Here is a 21749-nt window from a genome sequence, read left to right as displayed (position 1 = left end):
TTATATGGAGATGACGTTTAATTTATAAATCAATCTCTGTCGGTTAGATAACCGACTATGGAGAAATTGGCACTAAGCGTCATGCTTTTAATTACACCTAGTCCAAAAATAATTGGAATTGATAAATTCGAGTATAATATGCGGTTCGGCAGTATTATAAAGGGTATTGTTCTACGAGCGATACCGATATACAATATAATGTGTATAATAATATATAAAATTGATAGAAGAACAAGATGTTCAGAAAGCTCCTGAGTCACCTCCTTTAGGCTTAGTATACAATTTTTGCAACCGCCTGTATAAACTTCATTCTTTTTTATTTATTTAGCGTAACGTATTTTTTTTTACCCCATACATGTAGGATACGTAAACAGATCAATCAGGAAGCAGTCACCTCCACCACGCAATACATCTCTGTAGCGCGAACATCAAACGTCAGCTGGATGCGTTAGTACGCGTTACTTCGGTTATGGTATTTTACGAAAGTTACCTTTTAGATTTGGACATGGTATTTAACAATTAAACACCGCCCTGGATGGCCCAAGTAACGGTGCGACCGCAAGAGAAATAGTTTTATTATGGATTGATTGCGCCAAATTCTTGATCCCGTAACAATGCTCATAGAAGCTTATTACTAAGGTTTTCTTTTGTTTCATGCAATTAATCATTGGTATTTGAAGATATTATTTACTTACTCCAGGAAGCTAATCGAAAGACATAATATATATTAAGTACATTATGTCTAATGAGGCGTCGTCCTAAGTACGAAATTTTAATAGAGCCTACAAGGTATAAGTCATAGATATAATCGACATTACACTGTAAAAATGGTTTATTGAATACTTAATAATATAGTCTAATCTTAACAAACTAATCTGTAGGAAATATATCTCCCGGCCGTCTCCGAGGAACGGATGATCTTTATCACCTGAAACAATTACAATTTTGAGTGAATATTCTTTATTTTAGATTGATTTATTTACATTGAGAGGGGACCTTATAAACACAATAATATCCTTCCTAACCTTCCAGCCAATTCTATTGCGTATAGGGGTGTTCGTTTCTGGGGGGTCACCACACCAGGGCCCCAAGCTGCTAAGGAATGGCGGCACAGTTGTGTGCCGGCAGCATGGGTTTCGCAATGTAGGTATTGATTATCTGCGTTTTAGGAAATAATTATTGCATCTTTTTTAAAGAACTAACGTTAATAAACAGTAATAAGTGGTAAGTGTTTCATATTGCACTACTGGGACTCACTAACCAAGAGAAAACGGACACCTAAAGTCGGAAAACCATTCAGACGACACAGCATTGAGCCGCCATTCCTTAACAGACTTGAGGCCCAGTTGTATGTTTTGTAATGAGTGTCTCACCTGGCCTCTTTTCAGTCCGAAGTATCTCGCGACGGGGTCACCGGCCTGTATTCTCATCAACATGTTCTCCTTCAGTTTACTGATAACATAGTTATGGAAATATTCAAAGTTCAAAGTTCTATATCAAAGTTCCCCCCAAGACCCCAGGGCCCGAGCCACCGACTTAACGAGAGGCTTAAATTTGATTTGGAGGTGCCACAGACCAGGACCTCTACATACTCTCGAACGGTCAAAATAGCGGCAATAAAAACTTTTAATAGCCTACCAGAGGATATCAAATCATTGACGGGAACAAAATTTTTCTGGAAATTAAAAACCTACCTGCTTCAACATTGCCCATATAGCCTCAATGAATTTTATGAGTTGAATAAAATTAATGGTTAAAAATTATAAACGTAATGCAAATTCAATATACTCAATGATTTATAATGATTGATTTTAATTATTTTTTATTTATATTTTTTATTATATCTCTAAGAATTGAAATTATTTTTATTAATAATCGATAACATATACCTATCTTGCTATTAAAACAGTAATTGTAAGAATGATATGTAATTAAATCATAGGCAATGTTAATTTATAATGTTAATTGTGGTTATTTAAATTGTTATTTCTATTCTCATGCAATGTAATGTTAAATTATAATGTTAATGCAAGGCAATGTTAATTTATAATGTTAATTGTGGTTACTTAAATTGTTATTTATATTCTCATGCATGCTGTGTTATTTTGTGCTACACCCAAAGCGGTAAAATTACATTGATACATTTATTATTGTACCTAAGACTAACAATATACATGTAATTTAAGGCAATAAAGAACTGAACTAACTGAACTATTGATTCAGGCTAAGATTGAGACAGTCTTAAAATACGAAATAAGTCCTTTGTTGTGAAGTCGATTGTCTCGAGGCGACGTCTCTCGTAGGTAATTGAGTGCGTAAATAATAAATAAGGTAGGTATTTTAGTTAATCTTTTTTGATTGTGCTTATACAAAATTTATGCAACATAATAGTAATATATGTGCTATGAAAAGCCAAGTATTTCTTTTATGCTAACTTTGCATGCGACGGAACGTATGGGCTAGTCTGACTTGGCCACTTTTTATGAGTGATTTTATTGATTACGAATATGAAAAACTTCAGTGACTTATCAAATAAGTAAGAATTTTTATTTGCTATTCATGAGTTCAGAGTTACCTACTTTCTGAACAATTTTTCACTCAACCTTTATCAAAATGTAATCTCCGCACTCCACACAATACTATCGCATTTTCGTAATACATGAAAAACTCTGTTATTTTACTTATTTTCTAGTTTTACCTACCTTTAGCATCAAGAGTTGATTATTGTTAATCACATATACCAAATCGTGTTTTCTGATTAAATATTATATTTAGCAAAGGATACTATCTGGCGAGCAGCTCCTGCTTCTCGTCAGGGGTGAGCACAATGTGCTCAGGGACCAGCTCATGCTCCGTGATGTTGATGAGCAGCTCCGACTCGAGGAACTGCTCCAGAATGTACTTCGGAGCCATGTCCACCAGCGACTGCTTTGCTGACGGAGTCATTCCTGGGGGAAATTGAATTTTTAGGTGTTAAAACTTGGAAATAAAATCACTCTTATACATTGCAGAGATAATAACTTTAGCATCTGCCAAAAATTATTGTCTACATAAGCTTCTCTTACAGAGCATTACAATACTCTTTTCTCTAACTTCTGGATGTTGAAGGTCATTGAAGGTACTACTAGGAACTAAGTTTTGGAGTTGGTCTGAGACTTCATTAGATATTTTTACATTACCTGCTTGAACCACAACTATAGCTCTGTGAATATTCTCCTCCTGCATTCTTGTACAGTATGTCTTTATTGTCTTGATGCCAATCTTAGCCTCGTCGGGGAAAAAGACAAACATCTGGTCTGTGGGGTCATCATTGTGAGCCACTAGCACGATAAGATCACTGCGGGCTGGGCGCTTTTCACTGAAACAAGGAAAGGTTTATTGATCTGAGCACCAGTGGGTATAAGTAAAGGATGTTGGAATGTATATTTTATATATTTATGTATAACAATCTGTTGTTCAAAAAGAAATCTGGACCAGTAGCAGTAGCTGTTAGGTAGGTACCTAAATAGAAATATTATTCTGAGCATCATTCCTAATTGTACTTGTAAAAAAATAATCCCATGTTTTTGGTTTGATAGGTTCATGATTGACAGCATTGACAGTTATTCACAATAACATAAAAACCTGGCCACTTATTTTTTTTGGAATCTTTACAACTATGATTTAATGAGAAACTAGGGAATAAAAATGATGCAGCAAATAGACATAGCGATCGGGAAAAAAATACAAGAAACTAAATTATCTGAAACCACTAGACTTCATCTTGGTGAGACCAATATTCATTTTACACACCTCGGTTTATCCCCAAACTGTTCTTTGAATTGTTCTAGTGTTTGATCCAATTCATCCTGAGTTACTAAGTAACCGCGGTCGTGACATAGCTGCAAAAATACAAGCGTAAATTAAAAGAAATGAATTTAGATATCACATTAATATAACCTAAAAACAAAACACACCTGCATTACTGTTTTACGAATACGCCATAGTTTGTAAGTTTCTGCATCATCATCCATGATAAATATTTACCCTAAATTCACAGTAAATAAGTAACTTTTTGAGAATTTTATAATGAATTTCAGCAACCTCAAATTAAATTGTAAACAATCCAGCAACAGCAACAGCAATAACCACAGACTAGGTAGAACGATAAAAAAAAACTATGTTACCATTACATTAGAGAAAATAATTAAACAGAAAACCTAGACGGGGACAGTAGCGAGTCGAGTCAAGACAGTGACTGACAGTGTGAAGGGCAAGCTGCACCAATATCAAATCCCATCCCTATTTTTGTTTTTAAAATTTTGACATTTCACAACACAAAGTGGAATTTATTTGCAAAGTTTAGAGAATTCGTGTTTTGTATGGGTTTTACGATTATACTGTAAACAATTAGAATTTTTCTAGTTTTTGCACTAGATTTTACTTAGAAATAAGTATAATGGCTGGCATTAAAGGTATTGTATACATCGTTGCAAGTCTAAATAATTTGTTTGTCCTTTTACCATCTTGATTCAATGACTCACAAGATTTTTAATAACAATAATGTATTTTCAACTTTCTTATTTAATCTAGCGTATTATAATCTAATATAATTAATTTTCTTTTCATGTATGTGTCTTCTGAATCATACAGGGTAAGTAAACAAAAGACTTATTTACCAAAACATCAAAAACTGAGCTTTAAATTTATGATACTTTTTTCATTTTGCTCTGCTCTCTATATTTTACATATAGCTTTGGATGATTATACTTCAAGATTGATTGCTAACAAAGCCATCTAGACTTTAATTTGGATTACTTTTACCTATTGGTGAAATTGTAAGCGGAATAATTTGACACAAATATCAACATCAACATAACATCAAATGATATTAAATTATCAAGTGGTTACTTATATCAAAGTTTAATTTGAACCACATAATAAATATTATCACATTACCTACAGTCCTGAAATGAAATGAAATATGGTTTATTTGACATAGAATTTTACAATTACTTGTTTTGTATGTCTTATGTATATTATACTTGTTTTGTAGTCATATATCTCTGGGTACCTCGCCACTGGCAGTAGGTGAGGATTTCCGATACCTCAGCTCCCTTCTACAGAGTGATGGAAGTATTGACAGGGATGTGACGAGACGAATGAATGCAGGATGGATGAAATGGAAACAACTCACCGGCACGACGTGTGATCGCAAGATGCCAATTAAGATCAAAGGCAAAATATATAAAAGCGTCATAAGGCCGGTGATGTTGTATGGGGCTGAGTGCTGGGCAACCAAAGTATGCGATGAGAAAAGGATGCATGTGACAGAGATGCGAATGTTGAGATGGATGTGTGGTGTTACAAGAAAAGATAGAATACGCAATGAGTATATAAGGGGAAGTATGAAAGTGGCTCCTATAGTGGAGAAGATGAAAAGCCATCGTCTTTCTTGGTTTGGGCATGTCATGAGAAGAGAAGATGATTATGTGACAAAGAAAGTGTTGGAAATGAGACCCGAAGGAAGGCGCAAGAGAGGAAGACCAAGAAAGACGTGGCTTGATTGCGTGAAAGAAAATATGAGAGAGTGTGGAGTGAATGAGGATATGACAGAGGATAGGGTAAAATGGCGTGACATGACCAACAAAGCCGACCCTAAATAAGGATAAGGCAAGGAAGAAGAAGAAGAAGACTTGTTTTGTAGTCATAATGTTACTCTACCACCATTTCACAAAGGCCCCGTCATTTGCCTGTGAAATTTAGATGCATTATTTTCAATACTTAACAATAATTTTGTTTCTGATGATAACTGATACAAAAATACTGTTGTGGTAAATATGTATAATATATATTATTGTCCTTATTGTATGTAAAAATTGAATGTAAATTATGTTACTCTATAAATATGCCATAGCAAGACAGCAAGCCTGGAGGGTTATTACCATGATCTTCACACTTCACAGATTGGTTGAAGATAATTATGTCATTCTGCGGCCACAAATTCTTATCTAGTGCAAAATTTATAGTTTCACATTGCTAAAATTAGAATTCGTGCCTGCAGAATTTTAAGAGTGATGATAATTTTAACAATATTTTTTATTTTAGTTTGGTGTCTCTGGCATTTGCGGGTTCGATTGGAATGACCTTTGTCATCCTCGCATGTGCACTCCCTCAATATAAGTAAGTAAAACATAGTAAATTTCTTTTAACACAATTCTGGTGTAAGTTTCATTTAAAATATAAATTTTACCATGTTAAAGTAGCCATAATTATGTTAGCATAGCACATCCCTGTATAATGGTAAAAAAATATATATTTCAAACCTACATCCACAACTTTTTTATATTTTAAACAAACCATGGCTCACGACACCTTATAACAAATAACACAACCCCATTTGTACACATTCGCAGAGTATGGTGGCCGTTCTTCGTGGTGCTGTTCTACGTGCTGAGCCCGATCCCCACAATGATAGCCCGCAGGCACACGGACAGCGCTGGCGGGGCCAACTCCCCGTGCATGGAGTCCGCCATCTTCCTCACCATGGGCCTCATTGTCAGCTCGTTTGCGCTGCCCATTGTCCTCGCAAGGGCTTCAGTGGTGAGTGTTGGAACAATTCATTAGTAATTATGGTTTTGGTTGTTTTGTTTCATATCTTAAATTTATCTATAGATCTTAAAACAACGTCAGAAGGTAAGCAATAGCAAATAAACGGACAAAGCTAGTAGATTAATTTAGTTTAAAAAAGCCACATAAAGTTACGTTAATCTATAAATCCATGTACAGTTAGCAAAAGAAACATATGTTCCACCTCAGCGCAAACAGTTTGATCCTGAGACTCAGGTTGAAGATAGACGCCTTCTTATATCATTGCATTCTTCTTTTTTCATAGCCACAGCCAAAGTCTCTCAACACAACTGCTACTGATGCTGCTACGATATGATATGTAATTTTTTTTCATAAAATTCCTAGATCATGACCGGCGCTTGCTACCTCACTCTGGCCGGCAACGTCATCGTCTACCTCACCATCATCGGCTTTTTCACCATCTTCGATATGGACGACTCAGATTATGCCATGTGGTGAGAGATCTAGAAACATCTGTTGAACAACACGCAATGATAAGTCAAAGTTCTTTTGTATAAGCTACGGTAATAGTATTGGCATAAGTCTGAAGATATTGAATATTAGATAAATGGTATTTGTTGTTGGTATGTAGATGTATGATTCTATAGCCACCTGTTCTGTTATTTTGGATCATATGATTTTAATTATAGGGAGTCTCAAATAACATACTAACAGGAATGCTATGAAAATGGTAACATTTTCATAGCATTGCTGTGTCATTTAGGTTTCATTTTGTTTTGTTAATGCATTTGAGAAAGAAATTACAGTAGAAAAAACCACAAAACACTTTCTATAAAGTGTTTTATATCAAAGTAAAAAATCTTCTGTTCGAATTGTTATAAATTTTTATTATTTTATAAAGCTACTACAACATAACTTATTCTTATTACCTACATAAAGTTAGGATCTAAGTAAGATATATTATGTAAGCAACTTGAAAATGCTAAAGATTGGATAAATATTTTTTTATTGATCTAAAATTCATTTTAAACCTTACCTGTTTTATTTATTTTTAAAATATAGTTTTCGTACATATTTATACATTATAAAATTGTTGTTTTACCGAGTAGAACCTAACCAAAAACATATATTATGTAACTCAACACATGTTAAGTACTAAAAACATTGTTTTCTACTTTTATTAGATAAGTATAATGAAAAACTTTCAGATTTCGGATCTGTTTCAAAATTTATATGGTAAGCTATAGTTTCAAATTCTTTAATGTCTGCTAATTTTGCTTTTCGTTTAGAAACCCAAAGTACTCTTTACTTTGTAATTACTATAGATCTGTTATAAAATAAGTATATTTTACCAACCCTTCCTACTGCCAATGCCATTTGAAATTATTGAAACCTACATTTCCCCATAGCCTAATTTTGCAGATCAGTCCTTCTTTGTATTTTTAGGTAATATTAAGCCAATAAAAGTCCTGCATAAATAAATGCTTTTGAAAATTCAGTGGTACATTCCTGTCTTAACATGTGAATTTGTGTAAATATAGCATTAGAATCAGGTCACAGATTATATTATTTACTTGCTTTTATCATTCACTGGTTTTCTTATTTATTATATACCTACCCGTAAAATCATTCCAAACCTTTTAAACTCAGATTCACTGTGGTTAAATACCTATAAATCTGATGTCTAGTCTGACCGTACACGCAAGCTTCAAGCCATTTGTTAGTCGTATACCTCGAAATCAAAAAATCCTTGTAGCTTTTCACCTATTCGCATTTCACCTCGATAGCGTTTTTTGTTGTAGCGTATAATATCGGTAGTATATTTTGTTACTAGCATATATTTTTAACAGATTTTTACAACAGTAGCAAATTTTTATGTAGCATGTATTATCAATAGCTTATTTATTAAGCTGCATATATTTTGAATAGCAGGTAAGTATTTTATGGCGCATCTTATTTGGGTCGCATATTGTTGTAGTGTAAAAGAAATATCGCGATAAATGTACCTAATAATGCATTACAAACAAATATCTATCAAGGTGAAAAGCGACTACAGTGAAGGCAGGCAGGAAAGTAAATCTACTATGATTTTTTCAGACAATTGTCAGTAGCGATCAAAAATTATACTACAAGAATAAAAATCTATTTAGAAATTTTGATATCGCGGCGAAATGCGAATAGGTGAAAAGCTACAAGGATTTTTTGATTTCGAGGTATACGACTAACAAATGCTTCAAGCTCCCTTGAAGTTTTTTTTACCTACGTAGTAAGACGATTAAGGGTGAATTCGTCCAAACATCACGTTACACGAGAATAACTATACCGGAATAAAATTTATACGCGAGTAAATATCTAGGATAAGTACATTTGCATTCTACCAAGTTATACCATGATTAAATTGAATGAACGAGGAACGAAACTGTAATGCAACTAAAATAAAAATAGCTGCGTTTCAAAGCATGCAATAGAAATGACATGCCAACTTAGTTTGAATGGATTATAAAAGTATGAAATTGTTTATGTTTTAATATTTTATTCGCTGTTGTTATTCTGAGATTTTGCCTTTTAACGTACTTTTGTTTATGTTTTGACAGATGTGTTTATATGTCATTATGACGGTTTTCTAATCAGCTGATGTGCTGCCGCCATTACAAAATTACTCTCGGATAAGCTCGTTACACGGTCAATTTTGGCGGTATAACATTTTATTCTTGGGATAAGCTACTTATCTTGGTTTCAGGTTTGGTAGAATGCAAAATCTGCTTACTCGCGAGTAACTGGTACTTTACTCGTGAGTAAAAAGTTACTCGACGTTGGTCGAATCCGCCCTTAATATAGTTAGCTGAAAAGCTCATCAAGTTTCAAAGTTACCTGCTTAACTTGCTACCTACTGCATAATAGGTTTACAGAGTGCAAGTGGGCACTAGGAAGCACTCAGTTGGAAGAAAACTAGCTAAATATCTTAGGCTGCGTTTCCAGTAGGCAAACTGCACTGCTGACCATATCCCGAAAGTGGCCCTACAATGGAAACCCCAGGACGGTTCAAGGCGACCCGGTCGACCAGCTCATACTTGGAAGCGGTCCATATACAGCGAGACCCAAGAGAAAGGGAAGTCGTGGCCAGAGCTCAACTTGCTGGCCCACGACAGAGAAGGATGGAAGCGCCTGGTGTCAGCCCCAGACTCCTCGGAGGAGTAACGGGATTGAAGAAGAAACTGCACTCAATGATAAATAGTCAGCCACATTGTACATTGTGTGTGCTGTGCTGTGTACAGTCAGCGACTGACAACTAATCTGACTGGCTAATCCTTAAATTTCTCCAAGGTGACAAAACTACCTCTCGTGTTTTGTCACCTTGTTGTTTGTCACTCACCGACAGTAATAATAATCAGTCTTCTAGTTTTATCCACAACGAAGTTACAGGGGGTCGAAAATGGCCTGAATTGCTTCCAGAAAAGGATGGTGCGGCCGTGCCGTTTTTTTGCTCGACTTGGTGGGGGCACTGCCCCAGATATGAATAAAATGTGAATAATGTGAACCGAGAGCGTAGTACTTCAAGACAAGCCCCCTAGATGTCGTTCAAAATTGAGCCTAATTAATTTCCCGAAATAATAACAACGTTTTATTTGTGCTCAGAACATGCCAACATGGATCACAGAATATTCTCCTTCCCCATCCCTAATATTAGTCATCCGTGTGTCAATGTCATTATTTTTGACAGAAAAATCCTGTTCGTGGAAGAAAGTTATCACCGCGCCCTATTTTGTTGATAAAATAAACAATAAAGTTCAAATTGAATACTATAAAAAGTCAATAATTGATTACATTAATCTGGAATCATGGGTGATCACTTGCCAGCTTGTGTTATCGACGTGGGGACCGGCTACACGAAGTTGGGCTTCGCCGGCAACAAGGAGCCCCAGTTTATCATTCCCTCTGCCATAGCGATAAAGGAAACTGCGAAGGTTGGCGACCAATCCACACGCCGAATGACCAAAGCGGTCGAAGACCTAGATTTCTTCATCGGCGACGAAGCGTTCGACGCGACTGGCTACTCCGTCAAATATCCGGTGCGTCATGGCCTCGTCGAAGACTGGGACTTGATGGAGCGGTACATTGAACAATGTATCTTCAAATACTTGCGGGCGGAACCAGAGGATCATCACTTCTTACTCACTGAGCCACCTCTAAACACGCCTGAGAACAGGGAGTACTTGGCAGAGATAATGTTTGAGTCATTCAATGTGCCTGGTTTGTACATCGCCGTGCAAGCTGTATTAGCGCTCGCTGCGTCGTGGAAGTCCCGCACTTCTGCTGAACGCACGTTCACCGGCATTGTAGTGGACAGCGGTGATGGAGTCACACACATTGTGCCAGTAGCAGAAGGTTATGTGATTGGTTCCTGCATCAAGCACATCCCTATTGCAGGAAGGAACATCACCTCTTTCATTCAGTCCCTGCTTCGTGAGCGAGAGGTTGGAATCCCTCCAGAACAAAGTCTGGAAACTGCAAAAGCTATCAAAGAGAGGTACAGCTACATTTGTCCCGACATTGCCAAAGAGTTTGCCAAATATGACTCTGATCCAGTGAAATGGATGAAAAAATATACTGGTGTAAACACAATTACTAAAAACCCATTTTCTGTTGATGTGGGTTATGAGAGGTTCTTGGGGCCTGAAATTTTCTTCCACCCTGAGTTTTCGAATGCTGATTTCACAGTGCCCCTAAATGAAATGGTGGATGATGTGATCCAGTCATGCCCTATTGACGTCCGGAGAGGCCTATACGGGAACATTGTGTTGTCAGGAGGCTCTACTATGTTTAGAGACTTTGGCAGGAGGCTGCAAAGAGATATAAAGAGGACTGTAGATGCAAGACTGAAGCTATCAACAATGCTATCTGAGGGACGGATCACACCGAAACCCATTGATGTCCAAGTGATATCTCACAACATGCAGCGGTATGCAGTGTGGTTTGGTGGCAGTATGCTCGGCTCTACGCCCGAGTTCTACCAGGTGTGCCACACCAAGCAAGCATACATGGAGTACGGACCCAGCATCTGTAGACACAACCCTGTGTTCGGTACCATGACATAAACCCCTCAGCTGCCAGTATTGAGTCATTTATGATGAACAACTAATATTTAAGTGTAACTATGAATTTATCTTTAGGTTTCTACTTTTGAGTACTTCAATTTTAGTATTAATTTTTAATTAAGTGAATAAAATTGTTTTAATAAACAACAATATTATATTGCATATAGAAGACAATAAATTATGATTATTATGTTCACATACCTATGTATTTTGAGATTCTTCAGTTTTTAATACATTGTATTTTATGTAGCTGGGCGCATTGTAATAAATTTATAGCATTTAATATTGCATTCCAGCATTTACCAAATAAAATTACTTTCTTTTAACCAAAATACATGTTTTACTTAAACTATTCAGCTTATATTTCAGCAGATTTTCATTTTTCGGTCATGAAGTCCATGAAAATCCGATTAAGCTCAGTGGTTATCATTTTATATTTTATTAACCGACTTCAAAAAAAGGAGGAGGTTCTCAATTCGTCGGGATATTTTAGGTATTCATTTAGAATATTCTTCACTATTTTATAAAAAATACAGTACTTAATAAAATAAGCTAGTTCATTTCATACATATTCAGATACAGATAGGATCTTAATTAGCTTCGTTGTTGAGCAGTGTATGGTACCCGGTAGGTATTCAGAAAATATTATTAATGCTCTTTCAGGAAACCTCTAATTAGTACCTATCTGTGAAATATAGAGCGTGTAATTTCATACCGGTAATGAATGGGAAGAGCTGTGTGGTATGTGTTATGGTAGTACGTGTCTTACAAAATATTGTAGATATAGTAGGTAGTACCTACCTGCCTTATTTCTTAAGTACCAACTGTTATATTCTAGCCTTCTTATTATGTGGAATAACATAATACAGCAGTGGCAGCGGTACACTTGAAAACAAGAACTTGGGTAGGTACTTAAGTAATAAATGTGCCACATCCACACCTGTATAATTTACCTCTTATTTTCGTAACTACAAAAACCAGAGTTAAAGACTGCTATATATTTATATCTAGGCACAATCCTACCCTATTTCCCTACAGACTGCAGTACCAATGAATTAGCATCGATGCCTGTCGTTTTTTTCACAATATGGCGTCGGTGCTAATTAGTCTGGCAGTCGTAGCGACTCGGCGTAGGGGTTCACGTTGATGACTTGACTTCGGCGTGTGAATACAATACCTACCCCGTTGATGCTGCGATTGTATAGAGTAGAGCCTGTACGTATGATGAAAACTAACATTTAATAGGTAGGTAAGTACCTACATATTTATTCATGTGTTATATATGTGTGTGTCGAGTAACTACGAAGTTAAATTGATCTGGCAATGTGAATGTCACTGATAAAATTCTAGTCTGTCTGTATTATGCATATAGATGTCATGGAAGGTGAAGGTGTACTTGCGTATAATAGGTATATTTGTTTCTCTACTCTCTCTACAATCTAGGTAGGTAGTTAGAGTCAGTTAGGTATTAATTAAAGTAATTAAACAAACGTTTACCTACGCACAGCACACACCAGCGCTTGCCGCGCGCTGCTCGCCCGGCCCCTGAGGCCTCGCTTTTGTTTAAAAAAGTATTCAAAAAAGCTCCATGACAAAATGGGGGATTACTTACATTCACATTATTAACAATGTAGGTAGTATGTAACTATGAGGTATACCCACCGATAGTTAATACTTACAGGTTTATTGTAAGCCAAAAGAGGGTGATTCTGAAATATGTGAAATAAATGGCTTTTACTAACAATCTTTTTTGGTATGGAACTATGAGGAGTAGTTAGGTACAAATTAGTAATTTTTATTTAATTTGTTTTCCAAAACTAGTAGAGAACTCACACGTCCTGTAAGTATAAATACTTAATGAAATATTTTTTACTCTCTACACGTAGTAAACAATGTTTTTGTCCTTCCAGCTCTCCTTTGTTTTATATTTTGTACCTACGAATTAAACAAAAAACCCTTGTTCCTGAGTTAATTGTGAAGTGGGGTGGAACCATTGTTTGTGCGTAGGTACCTACTTCCCTGTTGACTTTCGTCGTCGTTAGGATGCTCTGTGATACGTGGACCAGGAAAGCAGCGAAAAACTCTATTTGGAAAATATGGATTGAAGAGTAAGTTAATTATTTTATTTTTGTACTTATCATTTGCGGAGCTTTTGCGACCTCGCTATTTTCTCTGAGTAATTTTGGACGCCACGAAGTGATCAGGCCGCAGGGGGTTTAGGACTCCTGCTGCTGGATAAAGGTTTATCGAATTTACCTATAACACTCGTACTTAGTTAAGTGACCACAATATACGTCACTATTGTACGTAGGTAACTCCGTAATTACCCTACAACAACAAAAACATAAATGTAGATCTTAAAAGCTTCTGTACTTAGGTACATACAATACCTATTAAGTACTTTATACATAGAGTAGCACGCAAGTAGACAGCAGTTTCTAGATCGCTTAGAAAACTTAAATAGTTCAGAAATACCTGCTTTACTAACGTTTAATATGAATATGTTCATGGTTCAGCCCAGTAACTAATCGACTGAGCGTGGGGTCTATAGTTAGACTGACCCCACTAGAGGCTGGATCTCTGATCTCCGCGAGTCTGAAATTGCTCCAACAATCGATACACAGCACACTGCCCTCGTTCCCGTGTGTGATAAAATATCGTATGGCCAATTTAAATTTTCCCGTTTGGTGTAGGTATACCTACTGAATACTGTACAGTTACGGATACTTTTTAACCGACTTCAAAAAAAGGAGGATGTTCTCAATTCGTCGGGATCTTTTTTTTTATGTATGTTCACCGATTACTCCGCCATTTATGAACCGATTTTGAAAATTCTTTTTTTGTTGTATTGCTCCCAGGTGGTCCCATTTTTTTTCAGAATTTTATCTCACCCCCAAGGGTGGGTAAAGGGGTAAAAACAGGGTATGAATTTCCATTTTGGGCACATATTAACCGATTCTAATGAAATTAAGAACGTAAATATAGTTCTTATAACAAAAAAATATGATGGTGACCTTGAGCTGATCTGATGATGGAAACGGAAGGCAGTCAGGGGAACTCCTCAACGGTATATAGCAACTACTTCGTGTTTAGGCTTGAATGATTCGTATTGATTAGTAGGACTTTTTGGTATCATTTGCACCTTACTTTTGATTGAAAATTATTGCAAATAAACTAAAAACTATAAAATAAAATAATAATTAAAAAAATTAAAAAACCGACTTCAAAAAACCACTAAAATGTAAGAAATAATTTATGGTTTACACAAATTCTACTCGTATGTGACAGTACAAATATACCTAAGCAGGAACTGTTCTTTTTTGAAGTGATAGGATTAGAATAGCATTGCTCTATAGTTAACGTTATCTAGAATTCTCCGTAATATTGCCTTCATATCTCCATCGAATCATCATATTCAGCTATTTGTACTATACCGTATCGTTATAAAAATGATAATCATCAGCTTCACTAAATTTTCACGTTGACAAGTCATCAATCCTACGGATATAATTAGTATCTAGTGGAGGGGGCGTAATATAAAGTCTACATCCAAACTTTGTTAGCCAACATAGCGAATCTCACCACAAAACCGCAAGGATTAAATACCCGATTATCATAATAATTCAACACGTATCTATAATAATAATAATAATAATAGTCCTGCACTCACCGGGGATTTTCCTTGGGTTTACTTCTATAGTCTAAACAGGGAAAATTGTCGGTTGGTGTCACATTTCATATAGATTAATGTTGTCAAACGGGCCTCTACATGTTGGCTTCGGCCCCATGCACGCCTTCCAAATGCCCGGGACCCCATGGTCCCGAGATGGTAAAGACACAACATAATAATAATAATAATAATAATAATGTTTATTGTTTTTCCAATAGCCATATTACAAACATTTTCACACAACATAAAATAACTTATAACTAACATGCAGAGCTGGATATAAACTAAACTTATAAAATGAAACAATGTTAGGTTGTTGCAACGATAAGATACAATAGATTGGCTAATCAAAGTATACAAGTAAAGTGCTAGCGCCTAAAATAGGATAAATCCTGAGCTATAGACACTAGCGAGCGCCCCTGGTGATTGTAGCCCAGTCAGTGTTAACGTTCATGTAATACTTAAATCATTTGTAGACAATAAGAGACAAAAAAGAGACAAAAAAACCACTCGTAGGATATTAAATTTTGAATACAAGACATATAATATGCATATATTTAAATCACCATTAAATATTCATAGAATATATAAAAGAGAAAATATACTGTGCATGGGGCAAACGTACAGAGGTTGCTAGAGCACTATACAGCGGGGTGTAAAAAGCTTTCAGTGTCAGCAAAGTTAAGCTGTTGTAGCCATTTACTTATGGTCAGTTTAGCTACGAATTTAGGGAGAGGATAAATGTTCAATAATTTATGTACTCTATTATATAGAGAAGCGCCAAGATAGCAAAAAAAGTTACGAGATAGAGTAAGTTTAAAGTTTTTAGTGGGTACAATTATGTGGTTTCTTTTTTGTGCAGTCATATCATTATAAGGTGTCATAGAGTGTTGGCGAAGAGTTGAATAGAAGATAAAAAGCTGACGTACACTTAAAACTTGGCAATATTGATACAGGGCATAAGTAGGGAAGCGATACGGTTTAAAAGTGGCTACTTTGAGAATAGAGCGTTGGGCCCTTTCTAAAATTAATAAATGTGTGATATAGCTTCCGCCACATATTGTAATCCCGTACATTAAAATGGATTGGCAGAGAGCATAATAAACTGTTTTCAAGATAGGTGGATCAGAGATGTGACGAAGCTTTTTAAAGACATAAATTAATTTAATTTATAAGTAGCTCGAGCTGATTATACAAATGAGGGCGGCAGCAGCACTCGATCACAATTAATATGAAAGGAGCGGTATTAAGGCAGGCTGCCAGGGGAGGTCACTCTATAAGACGAAAAACTGTTTCGTAGCGCTACTGCGTTAGCCACGACTCTATCTCGTTGCAATAAACATACCGATTGCACGACAGCTCTCGTTCGTTCGTTTTTGATAACGCCAGAGCCGCGCGTTGGTGATAACGGCCCTTCATCGACCGATGTCATGAAATGTGTGTGTATTAGCTGAAGCAGTAGAAAGACTTCGTATACTAGGTATTTCATAAACAGAAATAATAATAGAGCCTTTTTAAGCTTAGTAGTAGTATATATAGTATAACTTTATTATTGTACATAAAACACTTAAAATAACATTTAAGACTTAAAATCTATAATACAATAAGGGCGGCCTTATCGCTAAAAGCGATCTCTTCCAGGCAACCCAACGAGCTAAGAGATACAATTTTGGATATAAATGAGGAAGTTGTACAAAAATATAAACACTAATGGAAAGTAAAATAAGTATTAATACCTACTTATTTTATTAATAAATACTTAAATACATACAAGCTAAGGCTTAAGCTAAGGCTTTCCTCTTTGAGGCTCTTTCCTACATTCAGCCTCTATTATCCATCGCCATGGATGACTACGGTTTGGTGATAATTACAATAATGATGATCATGATTTCAAATAGTTCACGTAAATGCGTATAAAATTTGTTAAAATAGTTAAAAAAAATAAAAAATACCTTGTAATAAGTATGTTTATGTAGCTTTTCTACTGCTTTGCCTGAAAGTGTGGAGACACGGCACTACTACGCCGTGGAGCCAATATTGGGAAAACTGCTGGCTCGCCCAAGCAATTAAACGCAAGCTCCTGTAGAATGAGGCAGCTTAGCTAACGAATTACCTCCGAACTACGTACACTTGTTGGTAAAACAGTTTTGAAGCTAACTAACTTTATTCGGTAGCCTTGTACCTACGTGGATTTGAATTTAACTGTAATTAATTATGCCATCCATATTATAATGCTATTCGTCAAAATAAAGTGAAGCAATGTTCTAGGTACCTAGACCTGATCTTCCTCGTAAGGCATAAAAAGTTAGTTTGTAATTACGACACGACATCCATGTGAGTAGTTAGTAACTTTACCAGCTACGATAGTTTTTCTTTCAAGATGATACTAATGAAACAAGAAAACCCTTTAAGTAGATAAATAGGTATAGGTAAGTATATTGTTTTCTTGTGAGGCCATTTGTATTCGTTAGCGGCTTAACTTTATTATGCTTACATCATCGCAGCATCGTTAATCATGACGTCTTCTACTTAATCGAAAAGTCATCTAACTTAGTTAGAAAACATAAGTTCTATTATATAAGTTTTTTAAATAAATGTTTTTTGTTTCTTTCTTTCTATTATCCGTATTATTATTATCCCGTTCATCAATAAAAATAATAATACCTATACTTACTTACACTGATACATACAACCTCTATGGAAATATGCCTACCTATCTAAATGTATCCTTTGTTGTGACTGAAATTACTCACCCGAAAGGACCTTGGATGACCTCGCTGTCCCAGAGCCTTATTCATGAGCATGAAATAACAAATATATTCTAATTTACCTGAAATACCTATACATAAAACTCTGACATTCGTTATCAGTAATAGGCAGAAATAGTATATACTTACCCAATCTATACCCCATCCAAAATAAGTTAAAATTAAGCAAACACCGAAAGGGAAATGAATAAACACATCGTGCTTGTTGGTACAAGCCAACCATAAAATCGTTTTCACGGCACGACACGGTAGCTCTATCCAATCTATGCGACGGCATACTTCAAAACCCCCTTCCTGCATGTTTTCTTAACCCTTAAAACGCCACGCGAAAAAAAGAATAAGTCTTCAAACCCCGGCGCGGGCATACGACCCATCTGCTCTCACCTGTCACAGCTACAACACAATGAGTCCTCCCCCTCCCCCGCCGCCCCGCGCCCCCTTCACCCCCTCGACACTCCTGTCTACGAAGTACCGGCTCGGGCAGCCGCCGCGCAAATTTTTCAGCCTGAAATTTTGATGCCCTGAGCTTAGTGAAAAGTTTTATTTGTCCGTTTTCTGGGTCGCGCGGGTATGCTGATGTTTGGGTATCTATTGGTGTAACTTTGTTGTGTGATCGACATTGTAACTAATCTACGCCTGTAGAAAACTTTAAACAAAACGAGTTATTTTAGCTATTGCTGTCAGAGTTCAAATCAAAACTATGCGGGTTATGGATTGGAACATCTACCTCTTCAACTAGAAAATAAGTGTGCACACATTATATTCAAAGTTTTTTGCATGAAAAACTTCCTACTTAATTAATAATGTATGATTTTTATGTCTGTGCTAATTACTATTAAGTGCAGAACCCATAATATAGGTTAGTGCTCCTCCTTTACCAGTAAACTGGTGACCTCGTTTCGTGTTTGATCACTGTTTAAACTCCTGTCAGAATTTTGTGAAAGCCCCTATTTGTTTGGGGCCTAAATTGCAATGAAGCAATAAACTTGAAACTTGCCAGCCTACACAATTTTTAATCCTTTACAAATTTTATCTTTATTCGTAATTAATGAACGGGTATACCTACTTTGTAAATAAACATTATTTTCAGGTAAGCGATTTTGTGTACTACTGTATCTGTACGATATGTATGTGTGTTTAATTGTATCTATTTATTTGTGAATTTGATATTATTAAGTATATTCATAGTAGATCGGCATTACTTACAGTCTACATTACAGTCAGCTCACTGACCCAGGCTTTTTTTTCGTTCCTTATAACTGGAACAAGCACAATGCATTGGATATACGTAAACATATTTCCCAAGATCAACCAAGTTTCAGCAACAAATAAACACATTTCAGCTTTTTTATCACTGCGAAGATAGCATGCGAGTATACAACTTAAAGTTAGGGCCAGTTTTTTAATCCCTAGTTAACTCAACCATTGGTCAAAAATGGCTACCATTAGTTAAAATCCAACAAAATTCGTATGCAGCTGTAATGTTTGACAAGTGACTTGACTAATGGTTAAAGTTGACCACAGATCAAAAAAACTCGGCCTTAGACGACTTTAACATATCGTATGTACCTACGTCTTAGCTTAATAAATAACTTCAAGACCCACCAAACTAAGAGTCTTACCCAGCCGATGCAATATGCATATCTCACAAAGTGCTGGTTGCATTTTAAAAGACGTTGGCGGTTAAGAGCAGTCTACAAGATTACGGCGCAGGCGCGGTGCTGGACAGAAGTCTGGTTAATTTTAACTGCTGGACCACTGCAATCGATACATATGAAGTTAGGAATAGGCCTGTCCGATTTACTGCCAGATTGAAACCCCAGCCGAAAATGGAGGGGTTATGTGTTATAACTGTAACTTAATTAAAACGAATAAGAACGTTTTTTGTTACATTATTAAATTCAAATAAATTAAATAAAAAATTTCACGGTCCATAAATAACAAAAAAAGATCTAAAATTAACATTCAATACGTATTATAAAATTATGATGAAGTAGGTAATGATGTATACTCAATTATTTGTTGTATAATATGTACTTACCTAAGTATTTTTAATATTTGGCATTGCTTGGTAGGTAAGTAAAGCGGAAGTTTTTTGTTGTGTTTAGTGTGTGTACTGCACGGCATGAATAAACGTTCATCTTTCTAAAGGAAGTAAACTCTCTTTTCAATGATTTCCAATTCCAATAGATAATCTATAATAAAACCCCGTGCTGGTAAACACCTCGATCAAAGTAATGCTCAACTTCTAACCGCAACGCAAGATAGTTGCGTTGCGGTTTTCTGCTGAAATATTAAGAAGTTTATAAATATTTTCCTATAGTAGTTACAGTATTATACAGAGTATACTGTGCAGCATAGTTACTGGCAGAGATCGCTCTAAGCGATAAGACCGGCTTTTGGACCCTAATTATGTTGTCAGGAATTTTTTAAATTTTTTTCTTGGTTTAAAAATAAGAAGTACTGTAGGATCTATCTATCTATCTATCTAAGTATTAATACTATTAATAAATAATCTATTCAAATACACGTTTCATTACAGAACAGCTCGTCGCAGTCGTAGAACAGTGACGGATCTGTTTTTTTTCGATTTTCGGATTATTGCAGATTCTTCTTCAAAATTGCATTATTTACCAATACAAAAAATATTTTTTTTAAATCTTTTATAATAAGTGAAATACAGAGTCGAACACTGACGGTTTTGATTTTTTCGCGTAGAATATGGGCGCTTGTGCAGTCCCGTCGATGTTCTGCGGTGAACCTCACCCCCCGCGACCCGCTCCCGCGCGACGGTTTGTTTGTTGTGTCAGTGTTCTATGTAGGAGCACATGGAGCACGTAATGAGTACTTAAAATGTTTTTTTGCTATATTTATTATTTAAGAAGTTCTGTTTTCTTAGTATTTTTTTTTCATACTTCGCCCATAGAAAAAAGACGGTCTCTCAAATCCGTCGTTATTCTTGAGACTTTGTTTTAATAAAATGAAAGCCCTGATTTTCGCTAAAATCATTGAGAAGTTAGTTATAATTACGTACGGTTTTCTAAAAAAGTAATTTTATTTGTTTGTTATATTTAGTGACGGTATTTAAAATGCGTCGATGTTCCATGTCCTAACCTGTCCTAACTATTGGTGTTTTGTATAAACCGTCATTGTTCTATGGATAAGTGATAGACGTGTGTAGATAACCGTCGTTATTCTTTGGGATTATTTTAGGATACGTCGTTGTTCTTTAATAATATTACGTATTTTCAATGGAAAATAAATAAATTAATGATTTTTAATTAATGTGTCTTTAAAACTATTTGCTGAAAAACAATATAAAATTATGTAACTACTTTTTTGTGGAGCTATGTTCATCACCTCTACCGTCAGAGGCAGGTGATGAATTATGAGAGCACAATATCATGCTGGATGTTTGGAACTTTGTTTTTCCAGCGATTTGCATGAGTTATCAAACATACAAACCAAGTCAGTCGCAGAATCCATATCAAACATAAGATTTCTGTATTATCAACCAAGCATCAACCGAATGCTGGTGATTGTTAAACAGCTGAGGATAATGATCATAGTGAAGCAGTTTGAGAGGATCCTTATACGGCTACGGATAAGATGACAGCAATTTCCTTCATTGACTGCCCACAATCA

At 35.8% G+C, this 21749-nt stretch overlaps 3 protein-coding genes across 4 annotated transcripts; 2 read left to right on the top strand and 1 right to left on the bottom strand.

The window, feature by feature from the left end:
- Positions 1–814: 814 nt before the first annotated feature.
- On the bottom strand, positions 815–4138 carry LOC105392149 (DNA-directed RNA polymerases I, II, and III subunit RPABC1). The gene is made up of 6 exons (XM_011563743.3): positions 3957–4138; positions 3793–3881; positions 3180–3358; positions 2786–2948; positions 1374–1452; positions 815–928 (listed from the first exon to the last, which is right to left on the bottom strand). The coding sequence occupies exons 1-6, from the start codon at positions 4011–4013 to the stop codon at positions 863–865; spliced, it is 633 nt and encodes a 210-aa protein (XP_011562045.1). The 5' UTR covers positions 4014–4138; the 3' UTR covers positions 815–862.
- LOC105392150 (leptin receptor gene-related protein) lies at positions 3646–8151 on the top strand. Of its 2 annotated transcripts, none has more exons than XM_048627757.1 (4): positions 3646–3766; positions 6087–6162; positions 6396–6582; positions 6955–8151. In XM_048627757.1, exons 1-4 carry the CDS (start codon positions 3688–3690, stop codon positions 7066–7068), a joined length of 456 nt encoding a protein of 151 aa, XP_048483714.1. In that variant the 5' UTR covers positions 3646–3687; the 3' UTR covers positions 7069–8151. The 2 variants fall into 2 exon arrangements, with proteins under 2 accessions (XP_048483714.1, XP_011562048.1); XM_011563746.3 differs by lacking the exon at positions 3646–3766 and adding an exon at positions 4295–4454.
- A 2127-nt stretch (positions 8152–10278) lies between these two features.
- Positions 10279–11993, top strand: LOC105392148 (actin-related protein 3). The gene has a single exon (XM_048627867.1). It carries the CDS (start codon positions 10410–10412, stop codon positions 11664–11666), a length of 1257 nt encoding a protein of 418 aa, XP_048483824.1. The 5' UTR covers positions 10279–10409; the 3' UTR covers positions 11667–11993.
- Positions 11994–21749: the final 9756 nt, after the last annotated feature.

This window comes from Plutella xylostella, chromosome 19, assembly GCF_932276165.1.
Source record: "Plutella xylostella chromosome 19, ilPluXylo3.1, whole genome shotgun sequence".
NCBI classification, from domain to species: Eukaryota; Metazoa; Arthropoda; class Insecta; order Lepidoptera; family Plutellidae; genus Plutella; species Plutella xylostella.
This window is presented reverse-complemented; position numbering and strand designations above follow the sequence as displayed.

Excerpts from the sequence above, each read along its gene's own strand:
- LOC105392148 (XM_048627867.1), top strand. The coding sequence starts at position 10,410 with ATGGGTGATCACTTGCCAGCTTGTGTTATCGACGTGGGGACCGGCTAC.
- LOC105392149 (XM_011563743.3), bottom strand. The coding sequence starts at position 4,013 with ATGGATGATGATGCAGAAACTTACAAACTATGGCGTATTCGTAAAACA. Across the intron at positions 3,359-3,792 it reads CAGTTTGGGGATAAACCGAG|TGAAAAGCGCCCAGCCCGCA; the intron begins GTGTGTAAAATG and ends TCCTTGTTTCAG. Across the intron at positions 2,949-3,179 it reads TATAGTTGTGGTTCAAGCAG|GAATGACTCCGTCAGCAAAG; the intron begins GTAATGTAAAAA and ends AATTTCCCCCAG.
- LOC105392150 (XM_048627757.1), top strand. The coding sequence starts at position 3,688 with ATGATGCAGCAAATAGACATAGCGATCGGGAAAAAAATACAAGAAACT. Across the intron at positions 3,767-6,086 it reads AACCACTAGACTTCATCTTG|GTTTGGTGTCTCTGGCATTT; the intron begins GTGAGACCAATA and ends TTTTTTATTTTA. Across the intron at positions 6,583-6,954 it reads TCCTCGCAAGGGCTTCAGTG|ATCATGACCGGCGCTTGCTA; the intron begins GTGAGTGTTGGA and ends TAAAATTCCTAG.